The sequence below is a fragment of the Rhinopithecus roxellana genome, chromosome 12 (assembly GCF_007565055.1).
Source record: "Rhinopithecus roxellana isolate Shanxi Qingling chromosome 12, ASM756505v1, whole genome shotgun sequence".
NCBI lineage: Eukaryota > Metazoa > Chordata > Mammalia > Primates > Cercopithecidae > Rhinopithecus > Rhinopithecus roxellana.
In genome coordinates, this window is record NC_044560.1 from 59,477,475 (window position 1) to 59,501,844 (window position 24,370).

At 44.2% G+C, this 24,370-nt stretch overlaps 1 protein-coding gene across 2 annotated transcripts in view; it reads left to right on the forward strand.

Moving 5' to 3' along the window:
- The window catches only part of AK5 (adenylate kinase 5), a 310,915-nt gene that overhangs the window by 281,078 nt on the left and 5,467 nt on the right, over positions 1 to 24,370 (forward strand). For both annotated transcript variants that reach the window (XM_030913359.1, XM_030913360.1), the window contains exon 13: positions 4,776 to 4,967. In XM_030913359.1, the coding sequence (XP_030769219.1) occupies positions 4,776 to 4,967 (192 nt within the window). The remainder of the gene's footprint in view (positions 1 to 4,775; positions 4,968 to 24,370) is intronic.

Below are 24,370 nucleotides of genomic sequence, written 5' to 3' on the forward strand. Positions count from 1 at the left end.
AAGCCAATCTCATACTCAACACCAGCCAAATTAACCACATATTAACAGAAGTCATATTAATGGAAGTCATATTAACAGAAGTCATATTAATAGAAGTAGAATGCATGGGTTTGCTCTTGGCTTTTCCCTCCCAAAAGACTCTTAGGTGAAATTCTGCCTTTAGCCAGCGTACATACGTAACTCTCGTGGAGGTGGGAATGATGGCTTCACAGTGATCCCTCGGCCTCACTACTCTCAACCATCTCAAGACACTTCATTGACAGAACCAGTGTTTGTGTTTATAAGTATATTCTAATCTTCAGAATGAGCTCTTAACACGTACACACACATGCACACATGCACAAAGTTTGAGTCTGGCCAAGGGAATGTCCAGTTGGTGTGTTCGAGTTGTTTAGAATTGTGGACAGCCCTGGAGGCCACATAGGATTTTCCACTTGAGATGTTCTGCTCTCTTCTTCTGATTCCTGGTTCGCTGCAGAACTTAGAGCTGCGTGGTGGTGTGGAGGGAGAAGGTATATATCAATTGAGTAGTATTACTGTCGTTAGGGTTGTGTGTTCAGGAATGCTGGAATGACCCAGATATTCCTCCTCTAGTGAGGTTCCCCCAAGGGGACATACCTCAGGGTGACAGCAAATGAGAAGTAGGCACACCACTTTCTTTTCAGCCAGGGCCCTTTCCTGCCAGCGTAGGGAGACTCTGGTAGACATGCTGGAGCGTGTGACTTAGGCTAAAAGCCTGAGTGAGGCCACTGACTCTTTCTAGACCTAAATCTGACCAGTGGGATACTTTACAGGTCAAAAGATGACTATGTTGCCAAGCCCGCCTTAAATAACATTAGCTCCATTTATGTAGTGTTTGAAGTGGATCAGGGGTTTTACATGTACAAACTCATTTAACCCTCACAATAGTCCTGTGAGTCAAACACTATTATTATCCTCATTTTTAAATGAGGAAACTGAGGCACACACCAAGAATAAGATAGTTGTTATTCTCAACAAAGAGAGTTCGTGGATGGCATGGAGAGCTCCTGCCCACTGGTAAACACGGGCTAACACCCATTCTGACTTAATCAGAAGAAAACTAAGGTGGAGGTGGAGTCAGAGGGCAGGAGGGCAAACTTCTCCTCCCGCTCCGTTTGCTGGAATGACCAAAGCAAAACCATGATCACAGCCCATGATGCTGATGTCCTCGTGCTGGTGGGCTGCCCTCATGCCCTGAGGGATGCAAGGATGAGCGTGGTCCCATTAGATCCCAAGAGGCAGAAGAGGCGGCTTCTGAAAACTAAAATAAGTGAGTAGGCACCCCACTCCACTCGCTCCCTTTCCCATGGCCCTGCTCTCCTCTCCTAGTTCCATTTGGCCCACCCAGCTTCTTGCCCAAGCCTCATTCTGAAGGCGCTGGCTCTCTCCATCAGGGTGAGGTCACCAGGCTTTGGGGTTACATGCATCTGCTTCAGGCCTGTCACTCACTAGTCCCTAGTGACCTTGGCAAGGTTAACCTCTGAGGGTCTCCATTTCCTCATCCTTAAAGTGGGGAATAATTGTACTTCCCAGCAAGGGTGCCAGAGGGCTTAAGGGATGGCTGTTTGTAAAGCCCTTAGCACAGTGAAGCTTAGCCAGCTGCTGAAATGTTGCTGATGGCGCCTCAGCAGCCCTTCCAAGGGCACTTGTTTTCTAACTAAGGTCCCCTGAAAATCAAAGGCCATGGAGAATCCAATAATACTGGTGGGAGAGCCCCAGGGTGCCAACGGGGTGATGTTGGGGGCAGGCCAATGCCCCGAAGTCTCTGATCCATTCAGCCACCTCTGCTCGCCTGCTGACTTGATGTTGAAGACTAACCACAGTCCGGTGATAACAGAGCAGAGCTGGGAGCCAGACAGCTACTCCAAGGGACTTTCTAATGATGCATAGCAAAGCATTTTGAAAAAGAAATTAAATGGTATCTCATTCAAACATTTCAAAAAATTGAGGTATTAAAAACAAATGGTTCAGGTCACTTCCAAATAGAATAACTGATCAATAGCTTTTTTATATAGGAAGAGAGTACTGATTCCAGGAGAGAGAGTTTAGGTCAAAACCCCTAGTTTTGGCACAGGAAAATGGCTTGGCAGAGTAGCTGATCAAACTATGATGTTGTGAAGACTCAGCGAGGGATCTTGTTAAGATGCAGACTCTAGGCTGGGCGTGGTGGTTCATACCTGTAATCCCAGTACTTTGGGAGGCTGAGGTGGGCGGATCACTTGAGGTCAGGAGTTCTTGACCAGCCTGGCCATCATGGTGAAACCTTGTCTCTACTAAAAATACAAAAATTAACCCCGTGTGGTGGTGCACACCTGTAATCCCAGCTACTTGGGATTACAAGGCTAGACAGGAGGATTGCTTGAACCTGGGAGGCAGAGGTTGCAGTGATCACATCACTGCACTCCAGCCTGCTCTCCGGAGACAGACTCTGTCACAAAAAAAAAAAAAAAAAAAAAATGCAGATTCTGCTTCAGCAGGTCACATGTTATACCTGAGAGTCTGCATTTTTAACAAGCTTCCAAGACATGATGCTGGTCCAGGGGCCACACTTTCCACATCAGTGTGGAAGAAAAAGCTACCTCTCTGCCCCGTGCTTATTTTGGTCTAACAGGTCATTTGTTGCCGTCTCCTTCTCAGTGACACATAATCTTTCTTTGTACCTGTGTCCCTGAATTATCTTTCCTGTCTCCACGAGTGGCCTGAAAATGACCCCACAATTGGAAAAATCGCCTGGCTGCCTCATGCAACCCTAACCCGAAGTTGTTTCAGAGAGAACATTAAGCCGCCTCCCAAGCTCGCCCTCTGCTGGTGAACAATGGTCATTTTTTTCTCTAAACCCTCACCCAGCCTTTCTTGCTGCACAAATGCTCTTCTTTTTTTTCCTTCCAATTAATACAGACAGAAGAGTCGCATGACCTATTCCAGAAGTTTATTGCACTGTTGTAGATTTTGGAGAGTGTTTCCACTCTGTTCCTTAAAGTACACCCCTCAGAGGAGGTAGATAAATGTTTGACCAACACTGTCTGGCAACTCATGATGTTGTGAGTTCTCTGTGTTGCCTAAACATCCTCTTCTTGACTGAACTTTGTTCTCATCCCACCCCACACACTTTCTACAGTGGTGGCAAGCCTTCATTTACTCACAGCTCGAATATGGCAAGGTCACGGGGAGTAATGGTTTCCTTTGATGCAGGATTGGAGGAGGATGCAAAGTAAGCATGTTCCAGAGACAAAAGAACATTTAAGAGAAGGATATGGAGATGGGAGACTCATACCACAGATCATACCACCATCACTTATTCATTAAAACATTTCTTCATCACCTACTGTGTGCAAGACTTGGGACTAGGTGCGAAGAATTCTTAATCCCTGCACACGGGGAACCTAAGCCTCATAGAGGAAATAAACGTAATAGTGAATCATTAGTGTCTGCCGTATGCCAAGGAGCATACGTATATTACCTTATTTAATTTTATTTCATCCTCACAGCAATCCTATGATCATCCTCATTGTATGAATGAGAAAACTCAGATGCAGAGAAGTTGAGTCAGACTTCTAGTTAATGAGGAAGTCAGTTGAACAATATGTAAGCCTGGCCCAGTGGCATGTGTGTGTAGCCCCAGCTACTCCAGAGGCTGAGGCAAGAGGACTACTTGAGTCCAGGAGTTCAAGACTGTATAGTGCACTATAATTATGCCTGTGAATAGCCATTGCATTCCAGCCTGGGCATCCGAGCGAAACCCCATCTCTTACAAAATAAAATAAAATACAAACTTTAAACAACAATTTGTTATTATCTCTCATGGTTCTGGAGGTTATGGGGCTCAGCGGGCTGGTTCTCACTTGGAGTTCCTTATGCAATTGCACTCAGAAAGTGGCTGGGGCTGAGGTCCATGTCTGGAGCCAGGGCTGGGATGTCTAAAACAGTTGAGGGCTGGTGGGCATCTCCATCCACATGGCCTCTCCACATGGCTAACTTGGCCTTCCTCTCAGACTGGCAGTCTCAGGATAGTTGGACGTCTTAGGTGGCAGCGGACTCCCCGCTGCAGCGAGTGTTCCACAAAACCAGACAGAAACTGCAGAATTTCTTGTGACCTGGACTCTAAAATCATGGACATTGTTTCTGCTATAGTCTGTTGGTCAAAACAATTACAGGTCAGATTCAAGGTGTTTCTGTGTCTCAGTGGGAGAGTAGCTTACGAGTAAAGCGAGATAACAAATTGATGGAGCCCATACTGGAGACAAGTCATGACACCAGGGTTTGACCCTAAGCAGCCTGACTCCAGCCTCTGTGTGCTCAAGCATTATGCCCCACTCACCTGACACAGTACAGGCACAGCCACAGAATGCCACCTGTGGCTGTTATAAGATATCATGGTGGCTTCTAGGAGAAGTGATTAGCTCTGCCTCAGGTGGTCAGCAAAGGCTTCACATTAGAGGAAACACCCCCTCACACATACATACTCCTTTCAGTGCAGAAGACAGACAGTGGCTGCAGTGGGTGGCACATGTGCCCCTGCATCACGTGAGGTGGCGTAAAAGCTGAGGGCGAGAGGCAGCTCTGAGGCAGCGTGTGGAAGGGAACTGACCTAGAAGAGGGAGCTATGGAGTCCAGTCCCAGTTGCACCACAGTATAATGCTGGGACCTTGAGGGGAACCAGAAGGCCAAGAAAGGAAAAACCATGGCCCTGGGCCTTTCCAGAACATCAGCAGGGTGAGGTTTCTGACTGTGTTGTGCTCCACTCCCTTCTCCAGATTGGAGACCCTCACTTGGTGATCTGTATGGACTGCTCGGCGGACACCATGACCAACCGCCTACTCCAAAGGAGCCAGAGCAGCCTGCCTGCGGACGACACCACCAAGACCATCGCCAAGCGCCTGGAAGCCTACTACCGAGCGTCCATCCCTGTGATCGCCTACTACGAGACAAAAACACAGCTACACAAGGCAAGTCGCTTCACTTTCCCCTCTGAAATAAGCCGCTTACTTTTTTTTTTTTTTTTTTTTATGAAAAGAGAAAAAGCTGAGAACATTTTAGTTAAGGGATCTGGGAATTAGAACTCTGTGCAGCTGCAGCACTGGGGCCTAAAGGCCGAGCGCAGTGGCTCTTGCCTGTAATCCCAACACTGTGGGAGGTCAAGGCAGGTGTATTGCTTGAGCCCAGGAGTTCAAGACCAGCCTAAGCAACATAGCGAGACCCCCCGCCTCTGCAAAAAATCAGCTGGGTATGGTACACATGCCTGTCATCCTAGCTACTCAAGAGGCTGAGGTAGGAGGATTGCTTGAGCCCTAGAGGTGGAGGCTGTAGTGAGCTGAGATTGTGCCACTACACTCCAGCCTGGGCAACGGAGCAAGACCCTGTCTCAAAGAAAACAACAACAACAACAAGAATTTGGACCAAAATATGAATCCTTTACTCTTCACTTTTGTTTCAATCAAAATTAAATATCTGTCATCATATAGACCATAAAAAGGTGGTCATGTAATTTTCACAGATGACCTTATAGTTGCTGAAAACAACTCCTTTTTCCCAAAAAAAGAGAGAGAGGGAGAGAGGAAGGAAAGAAGGGAGGGAGGGAGGGAGGAAGGAAAGAAGGGAGGGAGGGAGGGAGGCAGGCATGAATGAGATGTAGGCTCTGCCACTGACTCTGGACTATGAGATTATTCACTAGAGCTAAGATTCAATCACTTTGAATTTCTATAATTTTACATCATTCACAATTGGCTCTTGGCTCCTTTGCCTCAATTTCTTGTGATAACCAACATTTTTAGAAGAGGCTGCATATGGGACCAGGAGAGTAGAACAATGAGTAAAACAATGAAGATAGTGTGAGGAAACGAGTGTATCTACCTACTGATCATGAGCTCTCTGCTGAGTCACCGTCAATTTCATGAATTTGGGAAAACTGCCCAGTTCTCATCCTTCCACTCATCCCATAACTATGTATCAGGCTCCCATAGTCCATCAATTGCACTAGTGGTTTGGATGCAAATAAATAAGATTCTCGAATCCTTGCAAAGCTTAGGGTTTCACTAGGAGAGAGAGACAAACATGTGATCACACAACAAGATCAAAGCAAGCACAGAGTGTGTGGCAAGGGCCCTTTCCTCCAGTGTAAGGGGAAAGGAAAGGATCCAGGAAGGTGGCCTGAGGAGGACTCGGCTGAGTCTCTGAAGTGGGGGTGCACGCCACACCAGAGAAGCCCCAAGTGGAGAAGGTCAGGAAAACCAAGTAACTCCACGAGGCTGTGACATAAAGTGCCGAGGAAAAGAGGGTTGAGAGATGGAGATGGAGAGGCAAGCAAGGACTAGATGAAGATGGATCATATGTGGGAGCAAATAATTGTCCTGTGAGTGATGGGAACTACCAAAGGGGCAGGAATAATCAGGATTTCAATCTAGAAAGCTCAATCCATCATCCTTATAGAGAATGGATGCAAGAAGGTAAGGCTAGGAGACCACTGAGAGGCTAGAACAGTATCCAGGAACAAATCCATAAGGATGACAGAGTGAGCTTTTGTCCAGGAACCAAATCCTGAGGACTCGAACCAGAGAAGAGAGTGTGGGATCTCTTGCTGTTCACAGGATAGGAGACATCGTCAATAAATAACAAACTTGTCTCTGAGGAAGATACATTACTGATTCCTTCGGGGGAAACCATTGATAATTCTTATCTTCTAACTCTGTTAATGGTCCACTTTACGGAATCCTAAGAAACACTGGGTATAGAAGTCTGAAAGATGCCTCTCCATTTAACTCAGAGTGTCAAATATGTGGCATGAGAGCCATCATCCCCCCACTTCCGCATCCATGGCAGCCATTGCTAGTTTATCCCAGCACTGTTTCTCAGTAAACAGATGTGGCCTGAGAATGTTTGTCAACACAGCACTCCAGGCAGCTACTGCCTATTAATAGGACTTGATGTGCAACATGAGACTTATTTGTTGTGCTTTGTATTACCTCTGACTGCCACATTTTTAAAATAAAGACTTTGATCTTTAAAAACAGGGCCAGGTGCAGTGGCTCCCACCTGTTATTCCAGTGCTTTGGGAGGCCAAGACAGGAGGATTACTGGAGTCCAGGAGTTTCAAGATCAGCCTAGGCAACATTTCAAGACCATCTCTCCAAAAAATGCAAAAATTAGCTGGACGTGGTGGTATATCTCTGTGGTCTCAGCTACTTGGGAGACTGAAATGGGAGGATCACTTGAGCCTGGGAGGTCAAGGCTGCAGTTTGCCATGATCGCACCACTGCACTCCAGCCTGGGCAACAGAGCAAGACTGTCTCTCAAACAAAAAAATAAAATAAAATAAAACAAACAAAAAGTACATTATATAAGAGCAATGTCTTAAGAATTCAGGGCTGCAAAGGCCTTTCCAAAATTAGATTATCTAGTGATTTCCACCTTTTGAGCAGCCTGGAACATGCACAGAAGTTACCCAGGTAGAAAGATTTCTTCCATCTGGGCACGGTGGCTCACGCCTATAATCCCAGCAGTTTGGGAGGTCAAGGCAGGCTGATCACTTGAGGCCAGGAGTTCAAGACTAGCTTGGCCAATATGGTGAAACCCCATCTCTATTAAAAATACAAAAATTAGCCAGGCACGGTGGTGCATGCCTGTAATCCCAGCTACTTGGGAGGCTGAGGCAGGAGAATCACTTGAATCCAGGAGACGGAGGTTGCAGTGAACTGAGATGGTGCCACTGCACTCCAGCCTGGGTGACAGTGTGAGACTCCATCTAAAAAAAAAAAAAAAAAAATCCTGGTGTGGTGGCACTTGCCTGTAATCCCAGCTACTCAGGATGCTAAGGCAGAAGAATCACTTGAACCCAGGAGAAAGAGGCTGCAGTGAGCCAAAATCGCACCACTGCACGCCAGCCTGGGTGACAGAGAGAGTCCCTGTCTCAAAAAATAAAAAAAAAAAAAGAAAGAAAGAAAGCTATTTCTTCCACTATTAAGATTTGTAAAGGTGGGAAAATTCCTAATTCAGGATTTAACCACTTTTAGAATTGGAAAATCCCTCTTAGCTCTCTGTTGTATTATTCCAACCTGAATTCTACAAACTCACAAATGACTGCTCATGAGTACAGGGTTGAGTTCTCAGGCACATCTGATTTCTGGAATCTTCCTTAGAGCTTTCTAAGTTAATGGTGTCCAAAAGACCAGATTACAACACATTTAAAGATCTTCATTGGCTTTTATTCATGATTCTAGAACTGGGCAGACCTCAGGACCAGAAAAATGTTTGAAGAATTAGCCACATGGTCAAGCAATATTTATGTTTAGAAAACAGAAGCTAGGAACAGAGGTTAATTAGTTACAGCCTTACGTGAATCAGCTGGCCACCTACGACTGACTTAAGCTCAGCTGCTGTAACTACCAAAACTCAGCCATCTGTTACAGTGTGTACACCCAAGTTGTTTGTTTCCATTTAGCACGGATGACTCCACGTTGGTTGGTTTGGTCTGTTGGGCCCAGAACAGGAGCCTAGTCCAAACCAATGGCCTCCTACAAATTTTATTTAATGGTGGAAAAGAAGTTTGCAGCCCCCTTTGGCTCATCTCTTCAACTTCCCCTGCATTTTAGAGATGCTGGCAGCTGGGTACGTGGTGAGGTAACATTATGATCCACTGCACAAATATGTAAAACCTCTCCAGCCCAGACTGCAGAGCAACATGAGCTCCAGCCTTCAGGACTCCCAGAGAGCCTCAGGGAGGCTGCTTCATCCCACTGCCTCTGCCCAGGGCCATCCCCTACCCACACAGCTGCAAAGATGAACAGTCCCCCCTACACACCTAGCATAGAGACAGTGTGTGCTGGGCCCGGGAAGCAGAGATTTGTCTGCAGGTACCTGTGGGGTTTGCCAGCAGCTAGGACGACAGAGCGAGGACTGCAGGAGAAGCAGGGGAGGGGATAGGATTGTTTGCCGCTGGAGAGGGAGAAAGCCTCTGGCCCGTTCTTTGTCTGGCCTCTGGGTGTTTGCCCAGTCCTCTTGCATCAGCTTAATATCCCTTGGTTTCTAAGTAACAGCTTGTGGCCTGCTCCTGTGATGCTGCTTGAACTGTTTGCCCCTCCTCCCTGTTGTTTTACTGGATCCAAGACAGGGCTGCTCACCCAGGAGGACCTCTGGGTCACTTAAGGAGCTTTCTTAAAACTAGGTGGGGCTGGTGAATGCACTTCAAGAAAGCAAGTGAGACGAATCAGCAGTTCTGTGAGATTTATTTAGGAATGAAAGCCACAGGGTGAGCCAACTCATGCAGCCCACAAATAGGCCAGAAGCACCCCCCTCAGGCCTCTACCCAGCAATGCTGACACTGAACCCATCAGCTGACACCCACATCCCCCGCCCCATGACAGTCAGCCCTGTGGCCACCAGCTAGCTAAAGAAAGTGCAACAAAGTTTCAAACAAAGAGAATTTTTAAAGCAAAGCAGAATGTATACAGCTACTCCCTTATTCTTTATGTCATCATAATGCCATCCTTGTAAAATAAAGTTAGAATTTCTTATAACATGCCCACCGGAGATGGAAGTATACGTGATACAGGTGTACCCCTTTCTGCCTGTTTTCCTCCCTCTCAGAAAGCAGAGCTTTGCCCTACCTCCAAGAAAGAATTCGAACAGAACTTTCCTCCATTCCATCCCCCACCTCCCTGCACTGGGGCCAGGCAGCGTTCATCAGTCATGGCACTTCCTACCAAGTCTGAACGCTGCCTCAGAAACTTGCTCAACACAGCAGGATGGACCATCACCCCCAAGTGACTAGAGTTAGCCTATAAGAAGAAGTTTTCTTTCACCTTAGCGAGATAATTTATTATGGCATAAATGACTGAAATGTAGCATTTGGGGATGAAAAGCACAGTTACTAGCCAAAGACTCCCTGCGGGGGTGGGGGGCGGAATATGGGCCTGTGCACCAGAAAGCCCCAGGTACACTTTCGTCAACTTCGGTGAGTCGTTTCACTGCTTCACCTGTCAGTTCTTCTTCCTAAAGTGGATAGAACACGATCTACTAGAATTTACCAAGTCTATTATTATAAAAGTAACACATACTTGCTTTATAAAATGTAGAAAACTGGTCAGGTGTGGTGGCACATGTCTATAATCACAGCAGTTTAAAAAACCAAGGCAAGTGTGGGTCACTGGAGCCTAGGAGTCCTTTTTTTTTTTTTTTTTTTTTATGAGAAGAGTCTCTGTCACCCAAGCTGGAGCGCGATGGCGTAATCTTGGCTCACTACAACCTCTGCCTCCCGGGTTCAAGCCATTCTCCTGCCTCAGCCTCATGAGTAGCTGGGATTACAGGCACCCACCACCATGCCTGGCTAATTTTTTGTATTTTTAGTAGAGACGGGGTTTCACTGGTTTGGCCAGGCCGGTCTCGAACTCCTGACCTCATGATCCACCCGCCTTGGCCTCCCAAAGTGCTGGGATTACAGGCGTGAGCCACCGCGCCCAGCCAGGAGCCTGGGAGTACTTGACTATCCTGGGCAATGTGGCAAAACCCATTTCTACAAAAATACAAAAGTTAGCCGGGCATCTGTGGTCACAACCACTCAGGGGACTAAGGTGGGAGGATCATTTGAGCCCAGGAGGTCGAGGCTGCAGGGAGCCAAGATGGTGCCACTGCACTCACCTGGCAAGATCCTGTTTCCAAAAAAAGAGAAAAGAAAGAAAATATAGAAAACTGGGTAGTCCCACCACTCAGAGGCAAACATTTTGGAGTGTTTCCACCACACCTTTTTGCTGTGAATTTTAAAAACTTGATTGTTATTGTAGGTAATACTGAGCCAGACTCCGTGGTTGTAGGTAACAGGTGCCAACTCTGCTGGCCTAACCTGAAACGCAGAACTTTTATCAGGTTAGAAGACTCAAGACTGAGGCACAGAAGGCTCCAGAGGGCGTGTGGGATCAGGTCTAAAAAGCTCCCAGTGCTCCCCACTGCTTCACAAACACCTTTCTAAGCCAGGGGTTTTTTTTCTTTCTCTGGCCTACAAGCCAGAATATGCTCACCTGACAGCTTTCGCATTTGTACGTTACCACGGCACTGTGATTCCCAGTTCCAGATTCCTGAGAGAAATGATGTGGTCGGCCTTGCTTTGCTCAGGGACTTCTTGGCCATCTTAGCTATAGACGGGCAGCTGGGATCACGAGGGAGCTTTTTCCTGTGTTCTGTACTTTACTGAGTGCATATGGTATGTTTGGGACCCGACACTTGGTGCTGGGGACACAGCAGTCAACGTGACAAAGCCCCTCACTGAAAAGAGAAAAACAGGCCAGGCATGGTGGCTCACACCTGTAATCCCCGCCCTTTGGGAGGCCAAGGCGGGTGGATCACTTGAGGCCAGGAGTTCGAGACTAGCCTGGCAACATGGCAAAACCCCGTCTCTACTAAAAATATAAAAACTAGTTGGACGTGGTGGTGCACATCTGTAATCCCAGCTACTAGGGAGGCTGAGGCACGAGAATTGCTTGAACCCAGGAGGCGGAATTTGCAGTAAGCCAAAATCACGCCACTGCACTCTGGCCTGGGTGACAAAACGAGACTCAGTCTCAAAAAAAATATATAATGAAAAAGAGCCAAACAGTATACAAGAAAATAAAGCAACCACTAACAAGTTCTGTGGATAAAACAAAACAGAATTCATTGCTAGGAGCAAGCACTGCGGGCAGCTGTTTGGAAAGTCTGAGGAGGTAGCATTTGAATTAGGACCTGACTGATATAAACATGGTCACCTGGGACTCTTCCCTGTGAAGCAGATGGAGGACAAGGAATACCCAGAGAGAAGGGCTTGTTGTGAGCTGAGAGAAACCACAGAAACAGCTATCTCAAGTGGCATAGGCAGAATTATATCAAATGATATTTAAAGCCTCTTTTTTAACTAAGTATACGAGTAACAACTACACGTTGTTTAAAAAAGAAACAAACTAGAAAATTTAAGAATATAAAGGTAAACATTAAAATTATTCAGAATTCTTCCACCCAAAGATAATCACCAATGAACATTATATTTCCTTACATTTTGTTTTTTCCATTTTTTATGTACATTTTATTCATGGCATAATTAGCCCAGAAACACCCCAGGCCATAGATGAAGAGGGTCTGATAACAGACTATATCTGTCCCTGTGTTGTTTGCTACTCTTAACTGATTAAAAAAATAAAAAGAGAGCCCAGTGACTCATTAAACATGAGTTTTACTGACACAGAAAATCAAGTTCCTTGGCAACTCTGCTTTTGTAGAGGAGATAACAAGCTTTTTTCCTCAGCGATTCTGCTGCTGCAATGTCCCCACTTTGTAAATAGTTTGACCGTTTCCATTAGGTCCTGAGATGCAATGGTCCTCATTGTTCTGGTCACCATGCTGTCAGGAGAAGCCCTATGAATTGAGGCACGAAGAGTGAGAAGTCCCTTCAGTTTCTGGTATTACTGAGGAAAGTGGAAGCAGAAGGTACCATAAGGTCACATTTCACCGCCTGGTTGCAAAATCTACTGGGTCCCCAAGTTTGGAGTCTAACACAAGTAAAGGAAAACCCAAAATTCCTTTTATACCTTGAATTCTCTGTACCAAATTCTTAATTTTGATTCTTCTTTCAGTTGGCTAAAGTAACTAATTTTTAGTTCAGTTTCTCAGTGAATATCAGAGAATGCCATTATAGTGTCTTCACGCACAAATGACAATTTCACTAACATAATTTAAGTTATAATAAGTATTTTTCTACCAAAAGTCAATAAACATAGCTCTACTGGTTTTTTGGTTGTTTGTTTTGAGACAGGGTCTCTCTGTGTTGCCCAGTCGGGTTTGCAGGGGTGCAATTACGGCTCACTGCAGCCTCAACTTCCCTGGGCCCAAGTAATCCTCCCACTTCAGCCTCCCAAGTAGCTGGGACCACAGACATGAACCCCTGGTAATAGCAAGCAGTCCAAGTTTTCAGAATTCTTGTGACTATTCTCATTTTGGAGGGTCTTCACAAGTATTTTAGTAGGAAGCTGGGAAGCTGTATCGGGATGCTGGCCAGATTCCATACAAAGTAGGAGCAGGGACGATGGAGGGAATATTTTTGATCTCTGGTTAGTTGAATCTGCAGGTGCAGAACTTTGGATACAGAGAGTAGACTGTATATATTTATGTGTGTATGTGCGAGTACACACACACACACACACACACAGTCATCCATCACTTAACAGTAGGGATATGATCTGAGAAATGCATCATTAGGCAATTTTGTCGTTGCGCAAACATCAGAGAGTGTACTTACAGAAATCTAGATGGTATAGCTCACTACACACTACAGCCTGTCACTGTATTGAATACCATGGCAATTGTAACACAATGGTAACCGTTTGTATATCTAAACATATCGAAATATGCAAAGATACAGTAAAAATACAGAATTAAAAAATGTCAGTGGTAAACTTGCTGTATAGAGTGTTTACCATGAATCGAGCTTTCAGGACTGGCAGGTGCTCTGAATGAGTCATTGAATGAACGTGAAGGCCTAGGACGTTGCTGTATACTACTGTAGGCTTTATAAACACTGTATACTTAGGCTATGCTACATTTATAAAATATTTTTCTTCAATAATAGATTAACTTTGGCTTACTATAACCTTTTTACTTTATAAGCTTTTAAAATTTTTTCACTTTTTGACTGTTTCATAGAACTTAACTTAAAACACAAACACATTGTACAGACGTACAAAAGTATTTTTTCTTTATATCCTTATTCTATAAGGTTTTTCCTATTTAAAAAAAATCTTTTTTTACTTTTTAAGCTTTTTTTTACTTAAAAACTCAGATGGAGACACACACATTCACCTAGGCCTGCCTACACGGGGTTAGAATCATCATGCCACTGTCTTTACCTCCGTATCTTGCCCACTGGAAGGTCTTCAGGGCAGTAACATGCCTGGAGCTGTCACCTGCTTTGATAACAAGGCCTTTTTCTGGAACATTCCTGAAGGACCTGCCTGAGGCTGTTTGACAGCTCTTTTTTGACAAGTAGAAAAAATGCACACTGAAATAATAATTGAAAGTATAATATAGGAAATACATAAACCAGTAACATAGTTGTTTATCATCATTATCAAGCACTGTGTACTTTACATAATTGTACATGCTATAGTTTTACAACACCGGCAGCACAGTGGATTTCTTTACACCAGCATCACCACAAACACATGAGTAATCCATTGCGCTCTGACATTATGATGGCTACCACATCACAAGGCGCTGGAAATGTTTCAGCTTCATTATAATCTTATGAGACTGCCATTGTATAAGCAGTCTGTCATTGACCAAAACATTGTTTTCGGTGCATGACTATATATACACACACACACAATTCACAATGCTCCTCACAACCTTGCTTCCCTCAAATAACCAATGTGAACAGCTTATTGTGTATCTTTCCACCTCTCTTCCCTTCCTCCTTTTCCTCCTCCTCCTGTTGTCTTTCTCTCTTTCTTCTCTTCTTTCCCCCAGCCCCTCATTCTTTCTCTCTGAAATCAAACTGTTTACTACAGACACACACACACACACACACAAAACCACGATGGGGGGTGTGATTTCATGCAAATACTACAAAGCTGTACACATTTCTGCAAAACACCTCCAGGTCAACACATCACAATATTGTTTTCTTTTTCATAGCTATATAATATGCCACAATATAGATGTTCTATAGTTTATTCAACTAGGTTGTTTTAGTTTAGTTTGGTTGTTTTTGTCTACTACTAACAACTATGTGGTGGAAAGACATGCTTACTTAGATTTTTTTCTAGTAGGAGAGACTGCTGAGCTATTGTAAGCAGAGGCTGATTTCTTTTTTTTTTTTTTTTTTGAGGCGGAGTCTCGCTCTGTCGCCCGGACTGGAGTGCAGTGGCCGGATCTCAGCTCACTGCAAGCTCCACCTCCCGGGTTTACGCCATTCTCCTGCCTCAGCCTCCCGAGCAGCTGGGACTACAGGTGCCCGCCACCTCGCCCGGCTAGTTTTTGTATTTTTAGTAGAGACGGGGTTTCACTGTGTTAGCCAGGATGGTCTCGATCTCCTGACCTCGTGATCCGCCCGTCTCTGCCTCTCAAAGTGCTGGGATTACAGGCTTAAGCCACCGCGCCCGGCCAGCAGAGGCTGATTTCTTTTAACCCATTCATTTCTACTCCCATGGCTCTCCATGTTGCCCTGGGAAGAGTTCTTTGAAGTGTAACTATGCTTTGGAATTTCCCAGCTCCTTGCTGCTTGCCCTCCTTTATCAGTGCCCCACCTTCGCTGGGGGTGCTTATCAGTTTCAAGTCTGAAGCATCCCTGCATTTCATCTGGGCCTGCCTTGGTTGACAACTAGAAACCTAGATTTAGATACAGCCCTCCCTCCTGCTGCTGCAGTGAAGAGAAAGGTGTGCCCGAAGGAGAGAGTGACGTAGAGGAACCCTAAGGTTCTGTCCTCTCACTTGACAAATGAAGCATAAATCTTCCATCTGGTTCTGAAAGACTTAAGAGACTTTTTCTTTATGACTGCTTAAAATAGTCTTCTCTCCACCCCCTTTCCTTCCTGATTGTCAGACCTTCACCAGACTCCTACAAAGACCTTTTGATTCAGTGCAATACTGTTTGCACCCCTGCGGTCCTGCTGAAATGAGTTGTGCTTGCTGCATGCGTGTCTCCTCCCCAAACAGCAAGCAGAAGAGAATTCCAGGCCCTTTTGACTCATCTGTACACATTCTTGATTTCTACCTCTGTGGTTGTTACAATCACATAATAGATTTTGCCTTTCCCCATCTTACGGCACCCCCTTCACTAAGGTCCACTTTAACTCAGAACTCCTCCTGGAGTCACTGACATGAATTCTACCAGCAAAGAATTGGCGCTATTCTATGTAAGATCTTTGACATGCTCAGCAGACATTTACTGGGCATCTCTAAGGTCCAAGGCATGCCACTTAATGCTGGGAATTCATAGGAAAAGACATGTGCTTATAATCCCAGCACTTAGGGAGGCTGAGGAGGGCAGATCACTTGAGGTCAGGAGTTCGAGACCAGTCTGGCCAACATGGTGAAACTCTGTCTCTACTAAAAATACAAAAATTAGATGGGTGTGGTGGTGTGCATCTGTAATCCCAGCTACTCGGGAGGAAGCTGAGGCACAAGAATTGTTTGAACCCATGAGGCAGAGGTTGCAGTAAGCTGAGATCGCACCACTGCGCTCCAGCCTGAACAACAGTGTGAGACTCCGTCTCTACACAAAACAAAACAAAATAGACTTGTGAAACTCTGACATATGAAACCCCAGCGAAGTGGTAGGTGCCGTAATAGGATCTACAAATGCTCCAGGCCTTTAGGAGCACAGAACTCAGGCCTGGGGAGGTAAGTAAAGGCTTCAGAGAAAAGAGGACATTTGAGCTGGGTCCTAAAGGATGAAGAGAAACTCAAGCCAGATGGAGGAGAGGGAACAAAGCCACTGACTCGTGAAAGAGCCAGGAATGCTGGCCCAGATGAAGTGCCAAACAGATGAATTAAAGTCGTGACAGATGAGACTAAAGAGCAAGATTGAAGCAAGCAGTAAAGGACTTTGAATCCATTCATTCATTCATTCCTCCTGTATTTAATAAATTTGCTAGCTTAGCACTGACAAAAGAAATATAATGTGGGCCACATGTATAATTTAAACTTTTCTAGTAGACACATAAACAAAGAAAGGTAAAAAGAAACAGGTGAAATTAATTTAACAATATAGTTTATGTAACCTAATATAGCCTAAGTATCATTGCAACATGTAATCAATATAAAATTCTTTTTTTTTTTTTTTTTTTTTTTGAGACAGAGTCTCACTCTGTTGCCAGGCTGGAGTGCAGTGGCACGATCTTGGCTCACTGCAACCTCCACCTCCTGGGTTCAAACGATTCTCCTGCCTCAGCCTCCCGGGTAGCTGCAAGTACAGGTGCATGCCACCACACCTGGCTAATTTTTGCATTTTTAGTAGAGATGGGGTTTCGTCATGTTGGCCATGATGGTCTCAATCTCTTGACCTCTTGATCTGCCCACCTCAGCCTCCCAAAGTGCTGAGATTACAGATGTGAGCCACCGTGCCCAGCCATAAAATTCTTAATGAAATATTTTTACATTTTTTTTATGAACTATGTATTCAAAATCTGGTACTTAGGGCTTTACCTCAAATGTAGCTGCTAAGTTTCCATAAAAAATACTGGAACTATATTTATATTTCATAAAATTTACAGTTGAAAAGTAGATTTCACATACCCAAGTCATTCCAAAGATAGTTTTTAATTTTCCACAAATTGGGTCAAATACCAGGTTTAAATATTAGATTAATTTTAATTAAACAGTATTAAAAATTCAGTTCCTTTCTTGTGCTAGTCAGATTTCAAGTGCTCCGAAACCATGTGTGGCTAGGGGCTACACCATATTGCATAGTTCTAGCCTACCCAAGGATGTTTGGACTGAATCCTGAAAGTACTCAGTTCTGGGAGGGAAACACTGAGAAACTTTAAACAGGAAAATGATTGAGCAGGTGTTTTAGAGAGGTCATTTTAGAGGGGATGATGTTTTTTCATATCTGCTAAAAGATGTTATTCAAAACTTTAGGCAGAACGGAGAGAAAGAGAAAAGGAAAAACAGTTACTTAAAACGTGTAAGTGGACAAGCTGCACGAGCTATGGGAAGTCCTATTTAGAGAAGCCATTAATGTGCTGATTATAAATCATCCTTATATTTTTGCTGAAGTTTGTCCTTAAATCTCTCTAAAGTCAATGTATATATAGTCCTCCTTCTTTCTATGGCCTTGATAATGAGAACTCTGTGGCCTGACTGGATATGTGAACTGGATGACCCCCTATGAGCAGCCTTTTACATAACCCCAACTTTTGAAAACTGCATTTGATGATTTTCCCCAGACCATGCCCAGGTTCTGCACACTCAGGTCTGCCTTGCTGAGCCGCTGGTGTTATCCTCTGGCAGTTAGGGATCCCTGTGGTGTGAGGCTGTGTCTTGTTTAACAGGGGACAAGATTAGAAAAGGAAAGTGCTAGCACATAGAGTGTGATCCTAAACCACGCTGTAACAGCTTGGCTTTGTCCCAGAGGTTCCATGGTGCCAATACATGAAAAATAAAATGAAACTCTAGCAATGGTTTCAACCATGTGGGAAAATTCAGGAAAAACACCACTAGACATAGGCAATGTTTGGACCAGCCAACCGTTTTATGATTTACAAATCCATGGAACTAAAGAGAAAGAGTAAACAAAATGTGTAATTCCCAAAGCGGTGTAATTGCTTTCCTCATTTAGTAATATGTTCTGTTGACTGCTGGGTAGAAATATCATCACTGCTCTACTTTTCCTACAAGAAGTCAGGTAAAAACTCAAAAATTTACTATTTCCTCTTCACTTGCTTTAGCTTTTTTTTTTTTTTTTTTTTTTTTTTGAGACAGAATTTCACTCTGTTGCTCAGCTCACTGCAACCTCTGCCTCCCGGGCTCAAGCGATTCTCCTGCCTCAGCCTCCCGAGTAGCAGGAATTACAGGCGCCCACCACCACACCCTGCTACTTTTTGTATTTTTAGTGGAGACCGGGTTTCACTATGTTGGCCAGGCTGGTCTTGAACTCCTGACCTCAGGTGATTCACCCGCCTCAGCATCCCAAAGTGCTGGGATTACAGGCATGAGCCACTGCACCTGGCCTGCTTTTAGCTTTTTAATGAAATAATATTTTGCTGTACTTGTCAGAACATCACTGCAGGATTTTATATCACGTCTCAGACCAAAAATGGTACATTCTTTTTTATGCTTCTTTCTTTCTTAAAATTTTTATTTTTTGTGGGTACATATTAGTGTATATATTTATGGGATAGGTAAGATACTTTGCTATAGGCATGCAGTGTGCAGTGATCACATCAGGGGAAATGAGGTATCTATCACCTCAAGCATTTGTCCTTTCTTTGTGTTACAGATAATCCAATTATAGTCTTTTAGTTATTTTTAAGTGTACAATAAGTTATTGTTGCCTAGAGTCACCATTTTGTGCTATCAAATACTAGATGATCGCATTCATTCTATCTACCTAAATTTTGGTATCCATTAGCCATTCCCACTTCCCCTCTCCTTTCCCAGACACTGGTAACTATCAATCTACTGTCTGTCTCCATGAGTTCAATTGCTCTAACATTTAGCTCTCAGAAATAAGTGAGAACATTCGAAGTCTGTCTTTCTGAGCCTAGTTTATTTCACTTAACATGACCTCCAGTTCCATACGTGTTGTTGCAAATGACAGGATCTCATTCTTATAGCTGAATAGTACTCCATTGTGTATATGTACCACATTTTCTTTTCTTTTTTTTTTTTTTTTTTTTGAGACAGGATCTCACTGTCACCCAGGCTGGAGTACAGTGGCATGATCATGGCTTACTGCAGCCTCAAACTCCTAGGCTCAAGTGATCCTCCCACCTCAGCTCTTTTATTTATTTATTTTTTAAGGGACAGGGTCTTACCCTGTTGTCCGGCTGGAGTGAGTGCAGTAGCTCCATCATAGCTCATTTTAGCCTCAAGCTCCTGGCCTCAAGCCATCCTTCACCTCAGCCTCTCCAGTAGCTAGGACTACAGGCATGTGTCTAGCTGATTTTTTTTATTTTTGTAGAGACACTTTATTTCCCAAGCTGGTCTCGAGCTGAAGCAATCCTCCTAACTCAGCCTCCCAAAGCATGAGCAGTTTACAGGCGTAAGCCACTCCATCCGGCTGGTAAATTTTTGAAGTCAGAAGCAAATCTACTTACCTAGTTTCTAACTAAATTAAATACATTAAGACCTCATACATACTGACTTTGCTGACTCAGAATTGCAGATCTTTTGGAGAAAGGTCACGATGAAACTTACTTTTGACTATTCATGATAAAAGAGGGTTACTATGAATTAATATTATAATAATTGATTATGGAGTAAACATACTCTATGTTGGAGGACATACTACTTTCAAGTTTGCACAATTACTGAGGAAGTCTCATTCACAGAAAACAGTCAGTAAGCTGATTGTGCAGGACTGTTCTCTGTTTGCTAAGGACATTAAACACCAGTACCTTATAAGCTAATTGGTTTAAATTTGCTAAAGCTCTAAGCACCAAGAAAAGTTCCTGTAACTTTGAAAGCATTTAGTAAATTGGTTCTTTTCCATTTCCTTTGAGTTGCAGTTATATACAAAAAGATAAATGCCACTTATTCTCTTAAAATACTCTCCACATGGGAATTAGATGAGCAAAGAGAACCTACTTTGAGACTTAGGAAGAATCGAGGTAACCTGTAGAACCAAAGGAGAACTTTGGAGAGTAGACAAAAGGCTTTGTTCCCACCCAGTTCAACTGGGCTCTCTTTTGCTCCTTAAAAATACACTTCAGGCCATGGGCAGTGGCTCCCACCTGTAATTCTAGCACTTGGGAGACTGAGGCAGGCGGATCACCTGAGGTCAGAAGTCAGAGAGCAGCCTGGCCAACATGGTGAAACCCTGTCTCTACTAAAAATACAAAAATTAGCTGGGCATGGTGGCACATGCCTGTAATCCCAGCTACTTGGGAGGCTGAGGCAGGAGAATTGTTTGAACCTGGGAGGTGGGGGTTGCAGTGAGCTGAGATCATACCATTGCACTCCAGCCTGGGTGACAAGAGCGAAACTCCGTCTCAAAACAAAACAAAACAAAATGCACTTCAGGAATCCAGCCTTATCCCACCACGCACACACACGCATACACGCCTTCTGTAAGACAACAGAAATTGCCTCACTGCCTTTATTCTCAAAACTTGGCATCTTGGTCCTAAGGAGGATCCCAACTAACTTCACGGAGTTTTCTACTCACCAAAGTAAAAGACTGCTTTTCCCATCTAGAAAGCCTTATCATTTGATTTTGTCTTTAAACCTACCCACATCTTTGGGCTCCACAGGGGCAAGCACTACAGCACATGACTCTGGTTGGCAATAAGCAGTTTTTTAATTTCATTAAGAAGTCCCCGTATTTAAGCCACAAAACAAAATGAGGAGGGGGATTAGGGAGGGAAATAGAGGTGGGCAATGGTCCACTGAGAGCTCCGGGACCCCGCCTCAGCCCTCCCCAAAACATCAGCTCTGGCCTGATTGACAGAAAATAACTAGCACTGTCCTTGAGGTGCTGTGTGCTGAGTCCTCTGTGCTGAAACCAAGTCGCCTTGTTTTAAGAAGGCAGAATGCGTTCTCCTTCCATAAAGCCCAGACTGCAGAAAATGGGCTTTAAGAACATGCTTCTTGCCCCACAGCAGTTCATTTCTGTGAGGAAAGGAAGAGCAAATGTGGGAATAGAGGATACATTCTTTTGTTTACCTTTTTGGTTTTTTGCCTTTCTACCTAGAGCCAGGCACGGGGGATACTATGCTGAGTAATGGCCTCGTGCTAGCAGAGCTTACTGTCTAGCTGGATGTTGACAAAGGTTCTCTGCTGACCAAACTTTAGTCAGACTCTTGAACCTTCTCCTAGGCCCATCTGTGCACTTCCTTGTAAAACCTGCTAAATCACTTTAGCAAGATCCCTACACTCAATATCTGATTGGGGTGCTCATCCTCCATCATCCCCAGGTGCTGTCTGATCATGTTGGTCTGTCTTCAGCAAGGGTCCTGTCAGGTCGGTAGCCAGAATTTTCCTTACTCCTGATGTTGTTACCTCTTAGTAATTTTCCATCCACTGACTCCCATCCTGCTCCTTGACTATAAATTCCCACTTGCCCACGCTGTATTCAGAGTTGAGTCCCATCCCTCCCCCTCGCTGCAAAATTCTGTTGCCGTAGTCCCTATCTATACCCATCGTAATGGTCCCCAATAAAGCCTCCCTTACCATGCTTTAACAAGAATCATTGAACATTTTTTTTCTTTAACAATGTACAGGCCTGGCGCAGTGGCTCAAGCCTGTAATCCCAGCACTTTGGGAGGCCGAGACGGGTGGATCACGAGGTCAGGAGATCGAGACCATCCTGGCTAACACGGTGAAACCCCGTCTCTACTAAAAAATACAAAAAAAAAAAAAAAAAAAAAAAAAAAAAAAAAACTAGCCGGGCGAAGTGGCAGGCACCTGTAGTCCCAGCTACTCGGGAGGCTGAGGCAGGAGAATGGTGTAAACCCAGGAGGCGGAGCTTGCAGTGAGCTGAGATCCAGCCACTGCACTCCAGCCTGGGCGACTGAGCAAGACTCCATCTCAAAAAAAAAAAAAAAAAAAAAAAAAATTGGGTTAAGGCTGGGTTTTATCTGACCAAGAAGCGAAAAGTTAAATGTGGCACTGAATTGCAACCAGTGCATGTCCACTGTGATAGTCAGTGGGGAAGGTAATACAGAAAGAGCCTTTAGTTCACTGTGATAGTAAAAGGCAGAAGGTAATAGAGTACATTCAAAGGTTATTGTAATGAACAAATGTATTTTTATCAGAGTCTAAAAGAAATCCTGAACAAGGATCAACCCAATTTATGTGAGTATAACACTGGCATTATGTTGAATGACCAAGTTATCAGTTATGAAACATGGAGGAAATAGAACATAATAAATGTGTTCTTGGCCACCCACAGTGGCTCACACCTATAATTTCAGCACTTTGGGAGGCTGAGGTGGGAGGATCGCTTGAGGTCAGGACTTCAAGCCCAGCCTGGGCAACATAGCAAGACCCCATCTCTACATAAACATACAAAAAATTAGCTGGACATGGTGGCACATGCCTATAGTCTCAGCTACTTGGGAAGCTGAGGCAGGAGGATTACTTGAGCCCAGGAGTTAGAGGTTACAGTGAGCTATGATCTCGCTACTGCACTCCAGCCTGGTGAGAGAGTGAAACCTTACCTCTTTAAAAAAAAAAAAAAAGTGTTCTTTAAAAAAATTGTGTATTAATAGTGTTAAAAGACACATTATGAGTATGAGAAACATAGGTACGGTTTTCTTTTGGAAAGAAGATAAATTTAGAAAATCATATATAAAGTTGGGAATGTTAGGTAGTAATAGTTGCAGAAGACAGATTGGAGGAGAGAAATGTTTCAGGGCCCAGGAGCAGAAATAGAACATGCTAAGTCAGTTAAATGCAAGGAACTGGTGGAATTCAGCAAGAGGCTGGAGAACAGATAAATCATGAGGAAGATGCTGCAAAATATCCACCACTTTGTGAGGACAAGAAAGGGCCCTAGAACACAGTTGGAGTTTGCACAGATGAAGGAGAGGGCATCACTGAGGCTGAAAGTCCCACTCCACGCGTGCCTCAATTAGGCAGTGATATTGTAGTGAGAAAATTCACGTGCATTTGAAGTAGACGGTCACTTGGAGTCATTCCCTAGGCTACTTATCTTCCTCTTCTGGGGAAGATCTGGGGCTGATCTGGGGAAGTGTTTGTGCCAAAGACGAAAAATTGGATCACTAGGGTGAAGAACTTACATTATGCACAAAATAGTTGTATTTGAGTCTTTGTCCTCATGGAACTTCTTGGGGACCAGTGACAGACTTGATGCATTTTCCACTGATACAATCATGGACAGTGTAAATAATAAATCAAGTGTTTGTGGATTGATACCTTCTTACCCGTCCCTGCTACAGGGGAGGAAACCTGAGAAGGGGCAGGAATGTGAGCTAGCAACCCCTTCCTTTCCTCCCTCCTCCCAGCGTTTGATGAGGTGAGGTCAGGTGACTGTACAGTGGGCTGTGGGCGGAAACAGATTTGCTGAAAAGAGATGAGGAAGGAAGACATCCCAAGGCCTGTTTGGAACATTCAGGTTAAATGCAGCATAGCATTATTCAGCAATAAAAAGGAACCAAGTATTGATATCCACTACAACATAAATGAACCTTGAAAATATTATGCCAAGAAACCAGTCACAAAAGACCCTATATTGTGTGATTCCATTGATATAAAATGTCCCAAATAGGCAAATCTATGGAGACACCTCATTCCAGCCTATTTTTCCAGCTTCCTCTTTTTCTCTGCCTGCCCTCATCATCCCATGCAGCATTTGCTCTGTCCTCAACAAATGACCCACTGTTCGCTGAAAAATTGATGTGCTTTCAGATCTCTACACCTTTGCCACCTTTATTATCTTCCAGTACATGTCTGTTCTTCTAGGCCCAGCTTAACTAGCAACACCAAACTAAACTGAACAATCCTGATGCCTGCTGAGAGGAGCTCATCCCCACTAAAAAGTGAGCTCAGATCTGGAATAGCATAGAACATCCAGGCTGGAACCAGACCTGGAGGTTATCTAGTCCTAGTTCCGTCCCTTCATTTGATAGAGGAGGAAACTGAGGCCCCAAGAGGATGAATGGCCTGTCAAGTCCTGAAGCACACTGAGGGCAATCCCAGGCACGCCTCATAC